General features: G+C 47.2%; 1 protein-coding gene across 5 annotated transcripts in view; it reads left to right on the forward strand.

The window, feature by feature from the left end:
• The window catches only part of PUDP (pseudouridine-5'-phosphatase), a 591,649-nt gene that overhangs the window by 47,129 nt on the left and 523,354 nt on the right, over nucleotides 1–21,166 (forward strand). For 4 of the 5 annotated variants that reach the window (XR_003311294.4, XR_008960577.1, XM_026478176.4 and 1 more), the window contains exon 3: nucleotides 16,665–16,894. Coding sequence is in view for 3 of the 5 variants with exons in the window: in XM_026478176.4 (XP_026333961.3) it covers nucleotides 16,665–16,894 (230 nt within the window). In the remaining 2 variants the exon portion in view is untranslated. Of the gene's footprint in view, nucleotides 1–16,664; nucleotides 20,345–21,166 lie in introns of those variants that run through there. The other variant, XM_057315698.1, reaches the window with a different exon arrangement.

Genomic DNA, 21,166 nt, shown 5'->3' on the forward strand with positions numbered 1-21,166 from the left:
TCTGCACGTGCTCCCCACCACGCAGCTGGGCAAGAAGTCTTTCAGTCCCTTGGCGCCGTCCTATAACTTTTGTCTTTCCTCCTTGAGCCCTTCAGTGCGTCTAGTGCTGAGCGGGTGCTCGGGGGACCCTTCCGTGTGGGGTGTGCCGTCAGTTCAGGGCACGTGCATAGTTATGTGAAAGCCCACATAGTATAGCTCACGCCAGAAATACATTCAAGATGGGATGTGGACGAAAATAAGGCACCTTATTCCTGGAGCCGTGGCAGCTTTTTGGCAGTTGCTGGAACTTGGGATAAACTGAGGAGCATGTATAAGGTATGGGCAGGTGAGCGGGGAGGGCACCGCCATTCCAGATGCAAAGGAATTGACGTGGAGGTTGTTAGGCAGCAAAGGAACTTGCTTCTGTGACGGCTGGAAGCCGGGCTCTCATTGTTGATGTGCTTGAGGCGTAAATAGTCAGGGCTGTCAGCTCGGTTAGGGAGGGTCCTTGGTCCCAAGCTCCTCTGTTTGCTGCTTCCCAGAGTGGGAAACCATTGGGGTATTTGAAGATGAGTTGTGCCAGACTGAAACCAGGCTGGGAGGGAGTGTCCCTGTGGGTTTAGGGCACATGATGATGAGGGCAGGGGCAGGTGGGCTAGAGGGGACCCGGGATGCAAGGACTTCACCTGAGGTGGAGTCACACGGTCTCAGTGGACCACCGGCTCAGTGTCCCGTGATGCTGGCACAAATTAATACTCACCTGAAAAAGGAGGGCTGGAACTCAGTGAGGCGTGGGTACTTGAACGTTTGAGGCTATAGGAGTGCACAGGTGAAAAGAGTCTTAAATCACTCCACGATGGCAAGTCTCATGGAAGGTGAGTCTCAACATGGTTTTTCACATGTGAAATTTATCACCGCAGGAATAAAAGGACAGTCATACGTCTGGAAACCTACCTTCATGGTAACAGGCCACAGTCACAGTGTCACTGCTTTTCATGTTTCTGTGATTACCAGAAATTACACGTGCTTCATATAATACGAAAGGGGAGACATTGGGAGCCCTCTAACTCCTACTCTGTGCATGGAACCATTCCTTATGGAAAGGGGGTATCCTTCCAGACCCCTGCGATGCCTCACATGCAGACACATGCACGCACACACACACGCACACATTCACACGTACCGTAAAGGGACAAAATCATTCACGAACTTCTATAGAAACTCCGTACAGGATTCATAGCATGACAACTTTGAATCATTTACATTGAATCGTCAGGCCGTGTTTTTAGAACGAGTCCCACTCCGGTCACGCGTCACACCTGCCCGTCGCACAGGGAGGCCTCAGGGCCTCACAGGTGTGAGTGCGAGTCCCCTCTGGTCACGCGTTGTACCTGCCCGTCTCACAGGGTGGCCTCGGGGCCTCACAGGTGTGAGTGCGAGTCCTCTCTGGTCACGCATCGCACCTGCCCGTCGCACAGGGAGGCCTCACGGCCTCACAGGTGTGAGTGTGAGTCCCCTCTGGTCATGCGTCGCACCTGCCCGTCGCACAGGGAGGCCTCAGGGCCTCACAGGTGTGAGTGCGAGTCCCCCTCAAGTCAGGTGTCACACCTGCCCGTCAGTCGCACAGGGTGGCCTCGGGGCCTCACAGGTGTGAGTGCGAGACCCCCTGTGGTCACGCATCGCACCTGCCTGTTGCACAGGGTGGGATCAGGGCCTGCAGGATTTCAGCTACTTGCCCTAAGACCGTGGAGAGTGGCATCACAGCCTGGCATGGGGTCCAGAATGCGGATATCTGACTGTGGCACGATGTTGCCCCGACGATGTGGCAGCGGCCTTACATCAAGGAGGTTGGCATCCCAAAATAACGTAAAAACGTCCTAGCCTGTTGTGGGATGCCATCCTCACGGCTGGGCCCTTCTCTGAATCCATGCAGAATCCACGCAGAGAAGTCCTGCCTGCTCAAGGCCTTGGCCTTTCCAGTTGACGTTTCCGGCGGCAGCTCTCATGTGGGGCCCTTAGCTGATTGTTCAGCACTCGAGAAGCCTTCCAGGCTAAGCTGGGAGTCCGCACGTTTTAACTATGCTTGCCACGTTCATTGAGCATTGCACAATTAAAGGACACACGTGACAAGTGACAAGGAAAATCATAAGCTAACAACCATGATAATCCATTCAGCTTATCCCGTGCTTCTTTTCTCTTTAAGAGATAAACTCACGCACATCTCCAGGAAAATTCAGGATTGCAGGGCCTGGGAAGAAGCCGTAGAAACAGACTGCTGTTCAGATATAAGTGGCAAACCTTCAAAGTTGTTCTCCCCCTTTCCTTAAAAATGCCAGCTTGTTTGATGTTGTATATGGATGTAATTTCTTTCTGGGTGTAAAATTTCCATGTTCAAAGACTGCTCATTGCTTTCATTGTTATTTACTAAATTATGATGGAGACATTCTAGACTAAGCAAAATGAGATATGTGTCTTTTCTCTCTAGAATCCTAGATATTACCTGCCTGTGGATGGAAATGTTTTTCTCAAATTAAAGAATTATAATTTCTGGGATACCTGGGTGGGTCAGTCAGGGAAGTGTCTGCCTTTGGCTCTGGTCATGATCCCAGGCATGGGATGAAGTCCCACATCCAGCTTCCTGCTCAGTGGGGACCCTGCTTCTCCCTCTGTTTGCTGTTCCCTGCTTGTGCACTCCCTCTTGCTCTTTCTGTCTCTCTGACAAATAAATAAATAAAATCTTTTAAAAAAAAAGAATGACAATTTCTGTTTTTAAATGTGTGGTGGTTTCCCCAGATTTTTAAGTGCTTGAAAGGATAAGATAGTGGATAAAAGAAATCCTTGCCTCAAAGACTTGTCAACTCAAGAGGAGAGAAAATGAGTAGATAAACAGTTCTCATGGATGGAGCCAAGAGACTTGGGCGGGACAGGCTGCCTACAGCATGGGAGAAGAGCTTTGAGGCCCCCGGAGAGGCTCTGAGTATGTTCCAAGCGAGTGCTTTCTGCAGAGGTGCAAAATTGGGACATGGGTGGTATGTGCTGGGCACGCGGAGTGATGTGTTCTACCGACGAGTGGCCAGGTTCTAGAAGGCTGCCCGGTCTGCCCCCACCTGCACAGCTCCCTTCTAGCAGACTGACCACAGTGACGGGGATGCCGTCTATATGCAGACAGTATGGGGGCATAGTTTATTAGTTTTCCATCTGAGGTAGTCACAGCCTTGTTTCAGAGATACAGTGCACAACAGGCAAGGTATTGCACTGGGGCTTGATGATTGTTTCTTAGGAAATAAAGAATTACATGTCTTGTTTAAAGAATTGAAGGCAACTGTCCGTAACGCCAAAAGTGTGCCCTTTTGGGTGAATGGATAAGCAGTAGTTGCGTGTAACGGGATGCTCTTCAGCCTTAAAAAGGAAGGACGTGCTGACACCTGCTGTAACACGGATGGGCCTTGAGGGCACGATGCCGAGTGCACTGAGCCAGTCGCGAAAGGACGAACACGGAATTCCCACCCCCGGAGGCACTGAGAGTCATCCCATTCATGGAGACAGAAAGTAGGAGCGTGGGCGCCAAGGCCTCGGGCAGGAGGAACGGGGCGTTAGCGTTTCACGGGGACAGCATTTCAGTTTGGGAACGTGAGCTTTCTGGAACCAGCTGATGGTGTCCGTTACACAGAAATGAGAATGTACTGACTGCCACTGCACCGCCCAATTAGATACAGTTAATTTTATGTCCGTGTATTTTGCCACAATAAAGAAAAATTACATTACTTTTCTAAAATGCCAGAAGCCTTGTGAGGATGACGTAGTTGGAGTTTGGTAAAATTCCTGGACAGGCGAGGTAGAAAGACATGGTAACGGTCAACTACAGAGGATGTTCACATGAATGTGGCAGCTGTGCGTGTGTCCTCAGCCCCAGGCGGGATGACACGCTGCATTAGGGCAGAAACCCTTCGTTCCTGTGCACCTGAGCGCCTACCGGTGCTAAGTGGGCCCCAGCGTCAGGGACACGGTCAGATGAACTCTCAGGCACGGCACCAGGCACTTCTTTGCTGGCTCACCAGTTGAAAGTGGGCACCCCTCGGCAAGTGGTTCCTGCACCACCTTCCAGACCTGGGGCCTTTCTCTGCGACTCTCCAGCCGACCAGACACAGGAACACAGGGAGGCACTCTTCTCCCTCTCTCAGCGGTTCCTCGGAGCACACACTCAAATGGCAAGAATTCTGTATTTGAAATGATTCCCAGAAATGGGCATCAACAGAAACTTCACAATACAAACTCTGGGCCCACAGTGGAAACTCGTGCAAAATGCCAGCAAGAAAAAATAGTCGGTGATGGAAACGATCGTATTTTAATATCGTGCTCCCTGCAAATCGGGCGAATCACTTTCAGATTATTCGGGGATCACCAGGGTAGGGTCTGCTGTTATTTTGGTCGTGTTTTTGGATGCACGAGTCAGGCAAAAGGAATGCCCTGCTGATGGGAGCGATTTGGAAGGTGCTCACGTTTCTTTTCGATTGCCACAGACGTGTGCAGACACTGGAAACCCAAGTCTGTCCTGTCCATTCATAGCATCTGCAGCTTTATGTGTCTTCCATGACGTCGGCAGCACTGGGCTTGTGCAGGGTGAACAGTGAGCTCTTGGCCTGGGCACTTGCGGGGCCGTTAGCCCAGGACCGTGATGGTAAACATGGAGTTCGGCAGCTCTGTCTGCGCCGAACTAGACGCGTTATTTTAGGCTTGGTTTTGAAATGTTCCTAGCACTTCCTTGCGTAAGTGAACTTAGAGTTTTAGCTGATTATTCAGAGCTCTAAGAGAGACGCACAAAGATTCAATGAGCTATCAGCATTTCCTGTGATATTTTTCTCTTGGGCTATAAATAAAAGACTATTTAAACAGTGGTTTTGTACGTTGATTTTTGTGGCGACAAATCCTTAGAAGCAGCAACCCTAAAAGTGACTCATAGTAAATAAAATTAACACTTTAAGCAACTTTTAATCAAATAAACAAAGGCACAGAATGAAAATTTTCCCTGCAATTATCAGTGTTTTGAAATACAGTTGACCCTTGACCTGTACGGGTCCACTTAGATGCGGATTTTTTTTCTATAAATGCAGCACAGTACTATAAATGTGGGTTGTTTTTTTAATGATTTTCCTAGTCACAGTTTCTTTTCTCCGGCTTACTTTATTGTAAGAACAGTGTATGTAATATATACCACATACAAACTATGTATTGATTGGCTGTTTGTTATCGGTAGGCTCTACGTAGTTAATTTTGGGGTGAATCAGAGTTACATGTGCATTTTTTTCCTAAAGGTTTTATTTGTTTGGGAGAGAGAATGAGTTGGAGGGGGGAGAGAGGGATAGAGGAAGAGGGAGAAGCAGGCTCCCCGAGGAGCAGAGAGCCCGATGTGGGACTCCATCCCAGGACCCTGGGAACATGACCTGAGCTGAAGGCAAATGCTTAACTGATCAAGCCACCCAGGTGCCCCTGTGCATGTGCTTTTAACTCTGTGAGGCTCAGCCCCCTCCACATTGTTGAAGGGTCAATGGTCGTGGGCCACTCTCTTCCAATATTAGCAAAACAGATGGAAGAAAACATCGAAATACAATATGGTTTTTAAAAACAGTGTCCCAGTCTTTCTGGGATCTGTGAGAATTCCACAGTGCTCCAGTCAGCTGGCGAGATATACAAGGAGAAAAGACTGCCCCATGTTCCCTGCGTCCTCGGTTCACCACCAACAGCCGACCACAGCTGTCGAAGAGTCTCCGTGACAATCCCTGTCGTCGTTTGTGTGAGGACGGGACTCCCGATCGTCAGATCTGTTCAGTGGAGTCTCCTAATACACTTGACAACCACTCAGGGCCATCCCTTTCAGACTTGCTCTCCTGTTGTCTCGTCCTTTACGTGACACAGAACCGTGGTCTTTCCTTGGTTTGGGAAGCGGGGATAGCGGATTCTGAGTTTTCCAGGCGACGTCACAAGTTATGAAGGGCAACATTTTGTCACTTGCACGGACAAGGTGACCATGGGATGAGGTGGGCGGGGCCTGGGCTGATGCTGAGGGCAGAGGGCAGGACCTCCAGGATGTCTCCAGACCCTCGTGGAACAAGGGATCTTCTCGGGGGGAAACCAGCAGCCTTGTGAGTTGACGGTCTAGATGCAGAACAGTGCATGTGATCAAAAGGTCACTAATTTGCCAGAAATGGTCATTTTCTGAATGTCCCACATTTCAGAAAATAATGTGCAACTTCCAACTCAGATACTCTCTGGGTCATATGAATCTTATTTCACTGATTTTCTCTGTCTACGCACAGTCTGTTGAAACAGCAATTTAATAAGGAGATTTCAAGCGTGTTGGTATATCAAAGTGATTTGATTTTTATATACACAGTTTTTGCCCATTAGGGATTTCTACAGACTAAATCTCAAAAGGTGAAGAAAATATTTTACAGATTTAAAAAGGCTGCCCCTTTCCAATTGCATTGTAATGGTGGACTTCTGATGAATAAAATATTCTGTATGTGGTAAATTATCCAATATCCAAAGCGAGATTTAGCTGCATACTACAGGAGTTGAACCTTAGACATTGGTAAACCTTAATATACCTGTGTGCTGTGTATATCCCCATTAGATACCACATTTTATTATACACTGTATACAATCTGTGCATATTGTGTTTATATTCTCAACATTATTTTGACCGTTTGATGATGCTCCAGTAATTTGAGCATAATTAGCAAATAGTTAAAGGTATGACGGAAGAAGGCACTGGGGTTGTGGATTCATTTTCGACAATGGTCATTCCCTGGTAAGGCCTCTGGAAGAATCCCTGTTAGCTCTGATACTTCTCACTGGCATCCCTGGCTGAGAGGCCAAGGACATAGATCCTAATGCTTGGCGGCTTCCTTCACAATGCAATTTACCTCTTCCTTGTCCATCGCTTCTGACGTTTTTTTCTGCGGTACATGCACAAGGTCTGTTTGCTGTGTAGCAGAGGTCGGCAGACTTTTTCTGCTTTTTTGGCTTTGTAGACCGTGCACGGCATTTGTCTCACCTCCTTACCTCTCTACCTTTTGAGCTCAACGCAGCCACAGTCCACACAGATAGGAAAGGATGTGGCCATGGTCCCAGAAAGCTTTCTGTGTGGACACTGAAATTTGAATCTCAAATCATTTTCATGTGTCACAAAATAGTCTTCTTTTGACTCTTAAATACAGGTGACAGGCTGGGTGCGTGTTTCACAGAAGGCAGGATGAAACAGGGCAGACAGCACTGCAGGGCGGGTAGAAATCCTGGATGCGAGGCAGCTGGACCCCTGGGTCCTCGGCCCCATTTTACACATCCAGGATGCCATTCTCCCCACCCCAGCAGAACACAGGATTCTGTTCATGCACTGAACCAGAGAGGCTTCGCATGGCAAACACGAAGGCTCCTGGAGGATGCAGAGAGCACTGGGGATGAAGGGAACATCTGCCCGTGATGCCCCTTCACCTCAACAACCAGCAAGATCCTGGAACCTTCTTCTCCGGACACATGAGGCCCCTCATGACAAAGATGCAAACAGAAACACTGGGAGGCCCACCAAGAAAAAGACCTGTTCCAGACGATAGCTTTCACTTGTGCAAGGCTCCCACCTGTGCCCCAAGCCAGCACTAGAGGAGGGTCCTTCCTGCCTCTTCTTCCAACTTCTGGGCGCTCCAGGCATCCCTTGGCTTGTGGCCGCATCTCTCCCATCTCTACCTCTCTTTTCACATGGCTTTCTTCCCCACATTTCTGTGTCCTCTCTTTGTAAGAACACCAGTTGTTGGACTTTGGACTTAGGGCTCACCCTATAAATCCAAGATGACTTCATCTCTGGATTCTTAACCAGTTACACCTGCAAAGACCCTGTTTCCAAATAGGGTGACAGTCTGAGGTTCCAGGTAGACATAAATTTTGGGGAAGACACTCTTCAACTCTGTACACGCCAGAAATCTGATTGGGAGTCCTGAGTATAGGCCTAGTTGCCTAGTGGGCTTCATTGTGGGGTGACAGGGTTGTAAGCATGATGTGTGAGGGGCCTGTAGCTTTTGGGTCATCTGGGCATGTCAATCTGAGCCATAGAACTGGTGGGAACTCTCCTCCTTTGACCGGTTTAATGAAGGAAGGACATTAACTTTGTAGCCACCATCTTCCAAGACTTAAGGGTATAGTCCAAGCATAATGCTTTCACGTTTGTGTCTTAGCTCGGGCTGCCATGCCAAAATACCGTAGACTGTGCGGCGTAAATCACGGACATGTGTTTCCCACAGTGCTGGAGGCGGGAAGTACAAGCTCTGGGGGCCAGCATGGTGAGGTTCTGGCGAGGTGGGTCTTCCTCCTCTTTTTTTTTTTTTTTTAAGATTTTATTTATTTATGTGACAGAGACAGCCAGCGAGAGAGGGAACACAGCAGGGGGAGTGGGAGAGGAAGAAGCAGGCTCATAGCGGAGGAGCCCGATGTGGGACTCGATCCCGGTACGCCGGGATCACGCCCTGAGCCGAAGGCAGACGCTTTTTTAACGACTGCGCTACCCAGGCGCCCCATGGGTCTTCCTCTTCTTATAAGGGCTCCGCTCTCATGAGGGGGCTCCACCTCATGGCCTCACATAACCCCCATGACCTCCCAAAGTCTCCACATCCAGCACCACCCCCTTGGGGCTTAGGGCTATAACATGGGAATTTCAGGGGGTTCAGTCCATACCAGTGACTTTCTCTTGCCTGGAACCATGTGATGAGGACGTCCAACCCCATCCCATTTTATAAATGATCCAGCTTTCAGACAGGGTGTTCTGTCTGCCGTGGAAAGAAGTGAAAGCAGCGCAAGGACTGGGAAACTGGGACTCATACCAGGTCAGTGTGACCTCAGACAGCGGTTGAGTTACAGAGAAGTGGAGGAGGCAGACGTGAAACATTGTCATTATCACACTGTGATTTGCTGGCCTGCGGACCTCTCTCCAGGCTGGGAACTCTGGATGAGAGGAACATGGCACTGTTCTTTCTTATTCCTTATCAACCCCTCAGGTGTGCTCTGATGCTGGACACAGGGGAAGAGCCCAGGTTCGTCTTAGAAGCCAGGGTTTCCAAGACAGAGTCTGTCATGCGAAGGCAGGGCCACTCAGCCTCAGCAGTGGTAACATCTGGGTCTGGATGCGTCCTTCTGCAGTGGGGAGTCCTGTGCACTGTAGGATGGAAAATATTGACCAACATCCCTGCTCTCCACCCACCAGATGCCAGGAGCATTCCCTTCCCCGGTTGTGACAACCACCAGACATTGCCAAATGTCCCCCAGCAGGGATGGGAGCAAAACTGCCCCCCTCCTCCTTGAGAACCAGTGCCTTAAATAAAATGGTAGACCAGGAGATCATTGTCGTGTCCACCTGAATATGGTATGAGGCTGATGGAAACTTCAGAGCTCCTCAGCTGTGTTCACAGTGAAGCATCGCTTCCTGGAAGGGGAACCCTTCCCCCAAATCGTCATCACTTAAGAAGGGCCTGTCCTTCAAATCCAGAATCCTGGCACGAGGGTAGAAGGTGCAGTCATCTCCGTCACCGTCCCCCTACTTAGGGCAGAAGGACTTAGAATCCACCCGTGAAAGGGCCAGGCCCTCAGTGTGAGTCAGTACTCGTTGATCTTCGTGGGACTATGAACACATGACCCGTGGGCCTTCCATCTCCAGGCCCTGACGAGAAATCAGTCTAGTTGAAGTCCAGGCACGGCCGAATATCTCCTCTGAGTGAGGAGAGGTTCCAAAATACCCCTGTGGAGAACCACTGCTCCACCGTCTCCCAGGATCCTCCACGCCTTCCTGCTGTTGACCCCAGCGCAGTGACTGCCCCTTGCCAGCTCTTTGGGTCTTGGGAATGTCGGTGGCTAGAGATTCCCGGGGCCTCTTCCTACTGAAATGCAGAGCATCTGCAAAAATCTTTGTGCCTTTGTGTGTTTCTTTACCTTTCGCCTTCCCGAGCTCTGCCCTTCCTTGACTGCTAACAATTTCTGCAATGTCACCAGTGCATTTTCACCCTTGCTGTCAAGCATTTCGCTCTTTTCTCAGAGGCAAGGCCCCAGTTTCTGGTCTCCTGCAGGACTTCTGCCACCCGGGGTCCCTGTATTAGCTTCTTGCAGCTGGTGTAATGAATGACCACAAACGTGGTGGCTTCTGACAACAGAGATGTATGTTCTTACAGTTCTGGAGTCCAGAAATCCAAAATCAGCCCTCGGCAGGGCCATACGCCCTCCTAAAGCTTAGGGGAGCATCCTTCCCTGTGTCTCCCAGCTTCTGAGGGCTCCAGGCATCCATTGACTTGGGCTGCATCCCTCCACGTTCTGCATCTGTCTACACAGGGCCATATCTCTGTCTCTCCTCTTCTCTTACAGGGACACAGTTGCTATGGTCTGAACGTTTGTGCCCCCCACAAAATTCATAGCTGGAATCCCTAATCCCCCAGTGTGAAGGAGGAGAGCTGTCAGGAGGTGATCAGGTTATAGGGGTGGAGCCCTCACCAATGGGATTAGTGCCCTTATAAAAGGCTAGCTCACCCCTTCCAGCGTATGAGGATACAGTGACAGGTTGACCATACTCCAAGAGGGCCTCACCAGTGTCGGAATCTGTGGTGCCTTTATCCACTTCCAGACTCCAACTTCCAGAACTCTGAGAAATAAATATGTTCATAAGCCACCCAGTCTTAGGGGTTGGGTTCTAACAGGCCAAGCTGACTAAAAGACTGGCCATTGCACTTAAGGCCCACCCTAAATCCAGGGTGATCTTTTTCTCAAGGCCCTTAATCATAGCTACAAAGACCCTCTTTTCAAATAAGATCATCAGACCAAGAGTTAGAACTTGGACATATCTTTTTGGGGTCCACCAGTCAACCCACTACACTCGATCCCAGGCCTTTGATCTGTAGCACCAAGGTGTTAGCCTACCTGCGTTCCTGGCGATTGTGAAAGCCACCTTCCAAGAGCGGCAGTATACCCAAGCCCCTTGCACGTGGGTGGGTCGGGGTGAAGAGGGGCCCTACGCTGTCACCAGAATGCATGTGTAAAAGCTAGGCTGGCAGAGCCGTACACAGTGTATGTGGTCCCAGGACAGCATCGGTGTCTGTTTGGTTATGGGTCGATGGTGGCATTCATCAGCTGGCAGCACCGTCTTCCTAGGTCTGAGTCCAGAGATTTCTACACTCAGCAACACTCCACAGTTCCTAATGGCAGGCACATTTCTGTACGAGTTTCATCTCCCCCGTATTGTTAACTCCTCACTGTAGGTCTTTGTGTTTCGGGGCAAGTACTAAACACAAGGCCAGAGCTGGTGGCATGTCCACGGATATATCCACTCAGTGCATGAATTCCAAAGAAACACCTTCACTCGTGTCAGCTCTCCATCTTTCCTACATCTTTCCTCTTCCAAATCCATTTTGATGGCAGCATCCGTGTTCTCTGTCATCAATCTTAGGTCTTTAGGATGAAGTAAGAGGAAAAGCATTCTTCCTATCCAGACTGCTGATTCTTCACATTCGTATTTCTTCCCCTATAGATTAATCCTCCAAGAGCTGATTCTTTGTAGCAGTGGAGATCTGTCTTTCTGCCCTTCCCTTAAACCGACGTCAGCACACCAAGGGCCAGAAGCTGTTAGCTGGATTTCATTTATATACTTAATTAACCGGCTTCTCTGCAGGGCAGAACTCCACTTACGTCTTTAGTCTTTTCCTTCTAAGGGGCAGTGACTGCAGAAGAGAAAGCTGGTGTACAATAGTTAAAAGATACAAACATTTTTTTACGGAGGCAGCCAATTATATATCCAGAGATCTGAATGATTTCTTCGTGACTGTACCCTCAAGTTTTATCTGATGATCATGACAATGGCCAACATGTATTGGGGGCTTCCCGTCGTGCCTGTCAAGTAGCCACCAGGTGATTTTATGTGCATGACCGTCTCCTTGCACTCCCGTATAGCCGCTCCATGTGGAAAATGGATCATTGGCCTTTGATGAATGATAACATGGAGCGTGAAGAGGTTGCATGTTTGCCTGGTGTCCCACCCGGAGGACTGCGGTCATATCCTTCTCTTGGGTTTCATGTTCACACTGGTCTCAGCCACTTTCAAGACGCTCAGTGCGCTGTGGCTGATTGAAAAACAGTCCTGCAGAACCATTGTGATTCTCTCCCCTGTCAATACAGATGTTCAGTACGCACCCTTCCATATAGGTTTGCTGCTGTGCCTCTGTGTATGCATACAACTGTATACATTGGGTACGTGACAGAACAGGCACAGAACTACAAATGTTGACAGGATTAGCTAACATGATAGAAACTATATTTGATCTTTTTGTAAATGAATAGCACAAAACAACATTTTCAGCAAAACTTTCTTTTCCCATGTGTTTTAGACAGAGCCAGATGTTTAAATATGCTCCATTATTTTTTTTTTACTCTCGGTTTATTCTTTTCTTTTTTTTAAGATTTTATTTATTTATTTATTTATTTATTTATTTATTTATTTATTTGACAGAGAGACAGCCAGCGAGAGAGGGAACACAAGCAGGGGGAGTGGGAGAGGAAGAAGCAAGCTCCCAGCGGAGGAGCCTGATGTGGGGCTCGATCCCAGAACGCCGGGATCACGCCCTGAGCCAAAGGCAGACGCTTAACGACTGCGCTACCCAGGCGCCCCAATCTTGGTTTATTCTTGTGTAATCTAGTAATTTGAAAATCTTGTTTTAAATTCATATTATTTTGATACTGTGAACATATTTAAGGAGAAACCTCGCTAAAAGTGCATGCGGGATACTAGGAGGGGAGGCTGGTAGGTGAAGCTGTCCCACTCAATGTCAATCACAGAAAGAATGATCAGTTATAGCCGGAACAGAAGAATCCTCAACAAGAAACAGTCGCCAGTTACAGGCCCCAGCAGGGAGAGGTCTTCTCTGCCTCTTCTATTAGAAACCTACCTCCTCTGCAACTCAGCCAGTGAGAAACCATCATTCTGGACTCTTGCGTTACCCCGTGGACTTTTGTTCAAAACAACCCCTCCAACTTGCTCCTCCTTCTCTGTAAAACAATGTCCCTCTCTTTTGTTTGTTGGACTTGCCTGTGGTTTTGCTGTAGCTTGCTTCTCCTGGACTGTGCTTCTCTGCTGTTCCCAAGTCAGCCCATGTTTGCTGGTACAATGACTGAGTTTTATCTTTAAGGTTAGCAGTACTCACCTTGAATTACTATATCCAGACAAAATTTTGTCATTGGCTCTATTTTTATCATAAGCATCCTTTCCTGCCGCCCACCAGTTAAGTAAAGGTTTTTAATTGAAATTTAGCTAATAGGTGTAATCCATGATATTCATCAGTGGTTGTTGCAAACTAATTGAGTGTTTTGGCATTTCCATCCTTTCAAGTAATGTATTCAAACTGCGTGGAAACTGATTATGTGGAAGACTGGCACTGGTTGAAACTGTGTTTAAATGCAAAGGTGTTACCGTGAGGTGTATGGATCTGTAGTTTTCTTGTCTGACGTTTCTCCAGCTCTGGTATCAGAAATATTTGGTCTCATGAAATCAGTTAGAACACGTTCCCTCCTATTTTCTGAAGTTTACTCAGAATTGGTGTTGTTTCTTTCTCAAGTGTTTGTTGAAGTTCACCAATGAGGCCATCCAATCCTAGATATGAGAAGGTTTTTTAGCTAACAAATTCTTTACTAGGTATAGGGCTGTTGAGGTTTTACTGTCTTCTTGAGTGAGCTTTGTATCTTTCAAGAAGTCTGTCCATTTTATCTAGCTGTTAAATATATTGGCATAAAGCTACTGATAATATTTTTTAATCCTTTTAATGAATTTAAGTGATGTGCTCTGATTACTCGCATTGTTAAATTTCGATCTTCCTTCTTTTTTCTTGATCAGTTTGGCTAACAATCTGCTGATTAAATTGAACTTTTCAAAGGACCACCTTTTCGTTTAATTGATTTTCTGTATTCTCCTTTATGCTATTTCATTGATTTCCTCTCTTATTTTTTTCTTCCCTTTCTTTTGTTTGCTTTTTTTTTTTTTAAGATTTTATTTATTTATTTGACAGAGAGAGAGCCAGCGAGAGCGGGAACACAAGCAGGGGGAGTGGGAGAGGAAGAAGCAGGCTCCCAGTAGAGGAGCCCGATGTGGGACTCGATCCCAGAATGCCGGGATCACGCCCTGAGCCAAAGGCAGACGCTTAACGACTGCGCCACCCAGGCGCCCCTCTTTTGTTTGCTTTAACTTGATTTTGCTCTTTTCCTTCACTTTCTCAGGGTGAAAGCTTAAATCATTGTTCTTCTTTCTTCTAGTTTTTAAATGGTACAACTTAGATTACTGGTTTTAGACCATCTTCTTTTGTAACATAAGCATTGAGTGCCATCAGTTTTCCTCTAAATGTTTTAACCACATCTCACGAATTTTGATATGCTAGCTTTTTGTTCTGTACAAAAGATTATCTCATTTTCCTTTGTGACTTCATCTTTGACTCATGTCTTACATAGAATTGTGTTGTTTACTGTCTAAATATTTTTTCCCCACATACCTTTCAGTTATTGATAACTATTTTAATTCTTTTATGGTCAGGGAACATATTTTGAATGATTTCAATTACTGTAAAATGTTTTAGAATTTTTTATAGCTCATGGACTCATGTTCTGTCTTGTTGAATGTTCCCGGTGCACTTGAAAATAAATTGTATTCTGCTATTTTGGGTGAAGTGTTGTATAAATGTCAATTCAGTTAAGTTGCTTGATAGTGTTTTTTGAAGTCTGCTGTATCCTGCTTTCTGTCTACTTGTTCTATCAATTAGTGACAGGACTATGAAACCTCAGTCTGTTTCTCTATTCAGTTCTATTAGTTTTTGCTTTATGTGTTTTGAAGCTGTGTTATAAGATACATACACCTTTAGAATTATGTCTTGTTGATCAGTTGACCTACTTGTCGTTATGAAGTGTACCTAGTTATCTCTGAGACTCATCACTCCTTGTTTTAAAGCACCCTTTTCTGCTTTTAATATAGCTAACCCTACTTTTGATTAGTAGTTACAGAATATATGGTTTTCAATCCATTTATTTTTAAGCTGCCTGAATATGATATTTAAGTAAGTTTTCTGGGCATAGTTATAATGTTTATGAAGCTTCTAGAAGGTCATGATCTCTGTAGATGGTATGTAACTGGATATCACTTTTTATTTTTTGCATTAGGATAGTCTCTAACGTGGGCGTATTTATAATGTTTCTGAAGCTTCTAGAAGGTCATGATGCGCCAATTCCTTCATCTCAGCCATGTCTCTGGTCATTTCTATTGATTGCTTTTTTTCTCCTGGCCATGTGTTGTATTTGTCTGCTTATGTGTAGGCATGGTAACTCCTGATCGGATATCAGACATTGTGAATTTCACATCCACCGGAGTGCTAGGTTTTGCTTTCTTTTACATCGTCCTGGCACAGAGTTAAGATCCACATTTTCCTTCGAACATCTCAGGAGTATTCCTCTTAAGGGTCAAGTGCTCACAGTATTTGTTGTCTTTGTGAACAGCTCTAGCTGTTTGCAAAAAATGAATGTGTCAGTCTTTTCTCTAGTAATTAAGAAAGTAGGGACATCGCCTCATGCAGTTACTAAAACAGTAATGATTATACGGTTATTTAAAATACTGTTTTAGGGGCGCCTGGGTGGCACAGCGGTTGAGCGTCTGCCTTCGGCTCAGGGCGTGATCCCGGCGTTCTGGGATCGAGCTGCACATCAGGCTCTTCCACTATGAGCCTGCTTCTTCCTCTCCCACTCCCCCTGCTTGTGTTCCCTCTCTCGCTGGCTGTCTCTATCTCTGTCGAATAAATAAATAACATCTTTAAAAAATAATAATAAATAAAATATTGTTTTAGATAATTGATGCTGCGTGTGGATTTAGACATTACTGTCATACTCGACAAAGGTTTCAAGGTGGAGAGTACTGTTGTATTCGGCACGTTTCTGATAACCAGCCCTCTCTCAGCTGGCTCTGTGAATACTGGTGTTCCCTGTACTTAATCCAGCAGTTACTGAGGGTGTGGGAAGTGTTCCTTCCATGTGATGCGTTGCTGCTCTTTGGCTCAGCCGCGTTCAGCAAGGTCTGTTTCAGCCTCTGTTCCCTTATCAGGTAGCGTCACAGCTTTCCTTCAGCTCTGGCCTTCGTCCTCAGCCTCTGGTAGAAGCCCTTTCAGGATTTCCTCTCCCCGGCTGTGTGACGAATGATTGAATCGCTTTCAGTAGCATGGCGAGTTTTCTCAGAAAACACCAACAGCATAATCATTGCATATTCATTGCTTCAGGAAACAGAACAAAACAAAACACGGTACACCGAGTGCAGAGGCCCCTCCCTGGGCTCACTCTGTCTGGTTTCCACATTTCAACAAAAGAGGACCAGCACACAAAGCAGGGTTTCTTTCCAGTAAAATGCCCTTCTGTTACTTTGGGAAACGCTGTGGCGGAGCCCTGAACTGCTGTTTGAGTTTTGGTTTGAGGAGTGTGTTTCAGAGGCCCCAGCCCCCCGTTCAGATCCTCTGTGTCAGATCGGATCGTTCCTGGGAGTAGGTAGCAAAGAGTCCAGGTCCCGGAGCTAGTACAGCGTGCCCAGAAGTTCCTGTGGCCCTGTGTGGCCTCCTCCACCTCACCGAAGGCTTTTCCCTTCTCCTCCCCAGGCGTGGAGAAACTGATCCACCACCTGCGAAAGCATGGTGTGCCCTTGGCCGTGGCCACCAGCTCCAGCCGCGCCTCGTTTCAGATGAAGACCAGCAGACACAAGGAATTCTTCAGCTTGTTTGACCACATCGTTTTGGGAGATGACCCCGAAGTGAAGACTGGGAAACCAGATCCCGACATATTTCTAGTCTGTGCGAAGAGATTCTCTCCTCCTCCTCCCGTGGAGAAGGTAAGACCAGCAGCGAGGAGAAATGGCAGCGGCAGCCCCGTTGCCCAGTGCACCACCCGGGTGGGGTTTGTCCATGACTGGAGGGCCTTGTGTCCGCTGTGGGAGGACCACCGTGGAGAGCAGGGCCGTGGCGTGGCCCGGGAAGAGGGACAAGGTCAGATCACGTCAGTTTGTGGGGGACATCTGCACCTGCGGTAGCAGGCCAGCGATCTGGGATGCACTGACGTTGTGTTAGGAAGCTTACGTTTCACCGAACGCCGCCCAGTGGACATTCTGTAGGGAGGGGGGCTTTACTGATGTGGCATGACAGCTTCCTGTTTGCAGTGAGCAGACTTCACGGAACGAATTGGTAGCAACACAACGTAAATCATCAGACCTCACTGCGCTCCCCCCACATGCTTGTCCAGGGATGTTTTCTTACTGCAGGGTTTTTGCTCACAGTGCCCGTGGTTTTATCATGAACTGTGCAGGCTTCTGTGTTTCTGCAGGACGAGGGCACTGGTGGAGTTGCTGCCCCAGTGTGCACTCTCCAGCCATGTGCAGTACTTCCTCATGCAGGGTACACTGTGGAGATGGGGCAAAGCGTGTCAAGGACCGGGAAGTATGTTCAGTGCATAGTGTGTGTTCAGTTGTGCTTCAGATTCTCCCTGCACTGTTACTGTTGGGATGGATAGCTTCGCCTCCACCACGTGCTTACACAGATTCCAGAACTCCAGAGAGACAGTGTTGAGAGGGGGTGGGCCGAGGTCTGACTGTGTGCCCTGCAGATTCCAGAAGGACATGGGGACTGAGTTGAGAGGGGGCAGGCTGAGGTCTGAGTGTGTGCCTGTGCAGATTCCAGAAGGACATGGGGACTGAGTTGAGAGGGGGCAGGCTGAGGTCTGACTGTGTGCCCATGCAGATTCCGGAAGGACATGGGGACTGAGTTGAGAGGGGGCGGGCTGAGGTCTGAGTGTGTGCCCGTGAAGATTCCGGAAGGACATGGGGACTGAGTTGAGAGGGGGCAGGCTGAGGTCTGACTGTGTGCCCATGCAGATTCCAGAAGGACATGGGGACTGAGTTGAGAGGGGGCAGGCTGAGGTCTGACTGTGTGCCCTGCAGATTCCAGAAGGACATGGGACTGAGTTGAGAGGCTGGTTTCTGTTGGTGCTGTTTGCGTGCTATCAGCAGGAAGGGCATTCCTCAGGGCAACAGTGGGGTTCTGTGTTCCTGTTGGTTCCTGTTTTTTGGGACTTTGGATTAGAGTGAGTTAGTTCGGGGAAGAACGTTTCGTGACTGTTCTTTTCTAGCTCTCTCCTCCCCTCACTCACCAGAGAGCCAGAGGTGGGATGCCGGCCCTTTTCTGATACAAGTCACAGGAATTACTCAGAAACCTGCTTCCAAATGAAGCGTAGTGATTTGGGCATGTTTCATGGATCAGTTGTTGTGTTTGTCGTATTCTGTTTAGTTTGGCACGGGGTCCAGCTGGCTGCCTTGACCCTCTGAAGGCAATGAGTGTGTGTGAGTCAGGGGCTGCTCTGTGGTCCGTGACACCCGCAGGCCATCGCACACTTGAGTTCATTCCTGACACTCGGTGCACCCCCAGCTCAGGGCTCAGCCCCTCACGGTGCCCCCACCTCTGGGGCCGCCCATGCCACCCACCCTTCTGCCTGGACAGCTACTAATTTGGGGGTGGTTCTTAGGCCCTTTTGTGAGTTTCAGTAGTTCATTAGAATGAGTCTCAGCACTCGGGGAAACATTTTATGTGTATTTTCTGATTTATTACTCAGGAGACAATTCAGGAGCAGCCCCGTGGGGGTGCTGCTTAGGGCCAGGCATGGCTGGCAGGGGGCATGGAGCTCCAATGCCCTCCTGGTGCCCCTGTCCCCGCTCCTTAGTGTGTTCGTCAGCCTAGAAGCTCTAAGAACCCCATGCTTGAGGGGTCTGACGAGGTTTATTACGTAGGCATTATTCATTAAATCATTGCCCATTGGTGATTAAATCACTGCCCTTGGGGGCACGGCCTGGGACCCAGTCAATAATTTGGGCTCTGGAAACCCCGCAACCTCTCTTCATCAGAATGACAAGAAGGAGAAGCCCCCCCCAGCAAAGAAAAGACAGTGAGTCTGTGGCCTCTGCCACAGAAATAATGGATATGGATGTAACCAAATTATCAGAAATGGAATTCAGAGTAACGATGGTCAAAATGATGAGTAGAATTGAAAAAACTATTAACGAAAAGGTTACTGAGAATATAGAATCCTTAAGGACAGAAATGAGAGCGAATCTGACAGAAATTAAAAATTCTATGAGCCAAATGCAGGCAAAACTAGAGGCTCTGACGGCCAGGGTCGCAGAAGCAGAGGAACGGGTTAGTGAATTGGAGGATGGGTTAATAGAGGAAAAAATGAAAATAGAAGATGGTCTTAAAAAAATCCACGTCCACGAATGTAGGTTACGGGAGATTACTGACTCAATGAAACGATCCAATGTTAGAATCATCGGCATCCCCGAGGGGGTGGAGAAAAACAGAGGTCTAGAAGAGATATTTGAACAAATTGTAGCTGAAAACTTCCCTAATCTAGCAAGGGAAACAAACATTCGTGTCCAAGAGGCAGAGAGGACCCCTCCCAAGCTCAACCATGACAAACCTACGCCACGTCACGTCATAGTGCAATTCGCAAATATTAGATGCAAGGATACAGTATTGAAAGCGGCCAGGGCAAAGAAATTTCTCACGTACCAAGGCAAAAGCATCAGAATTACGTCAGACCTGTCTACACAGACCTGGAATGAGAGAAAGGGTTGGGGGAGCATATTTAAAGCTCTTTCAGAGAAAAACATGCAGCCAAGGATCCTTTATCCAGCAAGGCTGTCATTCAGAATTGATGGAGAAATAAAGACATTTCAGAATCGCCAGTCACTAACCAATTTTGTAACCACGAAACCAGCCCTACAGGAGATATTACGGGGGGTTCTATAAAAGTAAAAAGGCCCCAAGAGTGATACAGAACAGAAAGTCACAGCCAATACAAACAAAGACTTTACTGGCAACATGGCAACATTAAAATCATATCTCTCAGTACTCAGTCTTAATGTAAATGGTTTGAACCATCCCATAAAACGCCACAGGGTTGCAGATTGGATAAAAAGAAATGACCCATCCATTTGCTGTCTACAAGAGACTCATTTCAAACCCAAAGATGCATTCAGACTGAGAGTAAGGGGTTGGAGTACCATCTTTCACGCAAATGGACCTCAAAAGAAAGCTGGGGTAGCAATTCTCATATCAGATAAATTGGATTTTAAACTACAGACTATAGTTAGAGATGCAGAAGGGCACTATATTATTCTTAAGGGAAATATTCAACAAGTGGATATGACAATTATAAATATATATGCCCCCAACAGGGGAGCAGCAAGATACACAAGCCAACTCTTAATCAGAATAAAGAGACACATAGATAAAAATACATTAATAGTAGGGGACCTCAACACTCCACTCTCAGAAATAGACAGAACACCCTGGCAAAAACTAAGCAAAGAATCAAAGGCTTTGAATGCCATACTCGACGAGTTGGACCTCATAGATATATATAGAACACTACACCCCAGAACCAAAGAATACTCATTCTATTCTAATGCCCATGGAACATTCTCAAGAATAGACCATGTTCTGGGACACAAAACAGGTCTCAACCGATACCAAAAGATTGAAATTATCCCCTGCATATTCTCAGACCACAACGCTCTGAAATTGGAACTCAACCACAAGGAAAAATTTGGAAGAAACTCAAACACTTGGAGACTAAGAACCATCCTGCTCAGGAATGACTCGATAAACCAGGAAATCAAAAATCAAATTAAACAATTTATGGAGACCAATGAGAATGAAAATACAACAGTCCAAAACCTATGGGATACTGCAAAGGCAGTCCTAAGGGGGAAATACATAGCCATCCAAGCCTCACTCAAAAGAATAGAAAAATCTAAAATGCAGTTTTTATATTCTCACCTCAAGAAGCTGGAACAGCAACGGAGGGACAGGCCTAATCCACGCACGAGGAAGCAGTTGACCAAAATTAGAGCTGAAATCAATCAAGCAGAAACCAGAAGTACAGTAGAGCAGATCAACAGGACTAGAAGCTGGTTCTTTGAGAGAATCAATAAAATTGACAGACCACTGGCAAGACTTATCCAAAAGAAAAGAGAAAGGACCCAGATTATTAAAATTATGAATGAAAAAGGAGAGGTCACGACGAGCACCATTGAAATTGGAAGGATTATTAGAAA

Source organism: Ursus arctos, chromosome Y (assembly GCF_023065955.2).
Source record: "Ursus arctos isolate Adak ecotype North America chromosome Y, UrsArc2.0, whole genome shotgun sequence".
Classification (NCBI taxonomy): domain Eukaryota; kingdom Metazoa; phylum Chordata; class Mammalia; order Carnivora; family Ursidae; genus Ursus; species Ursus arctos.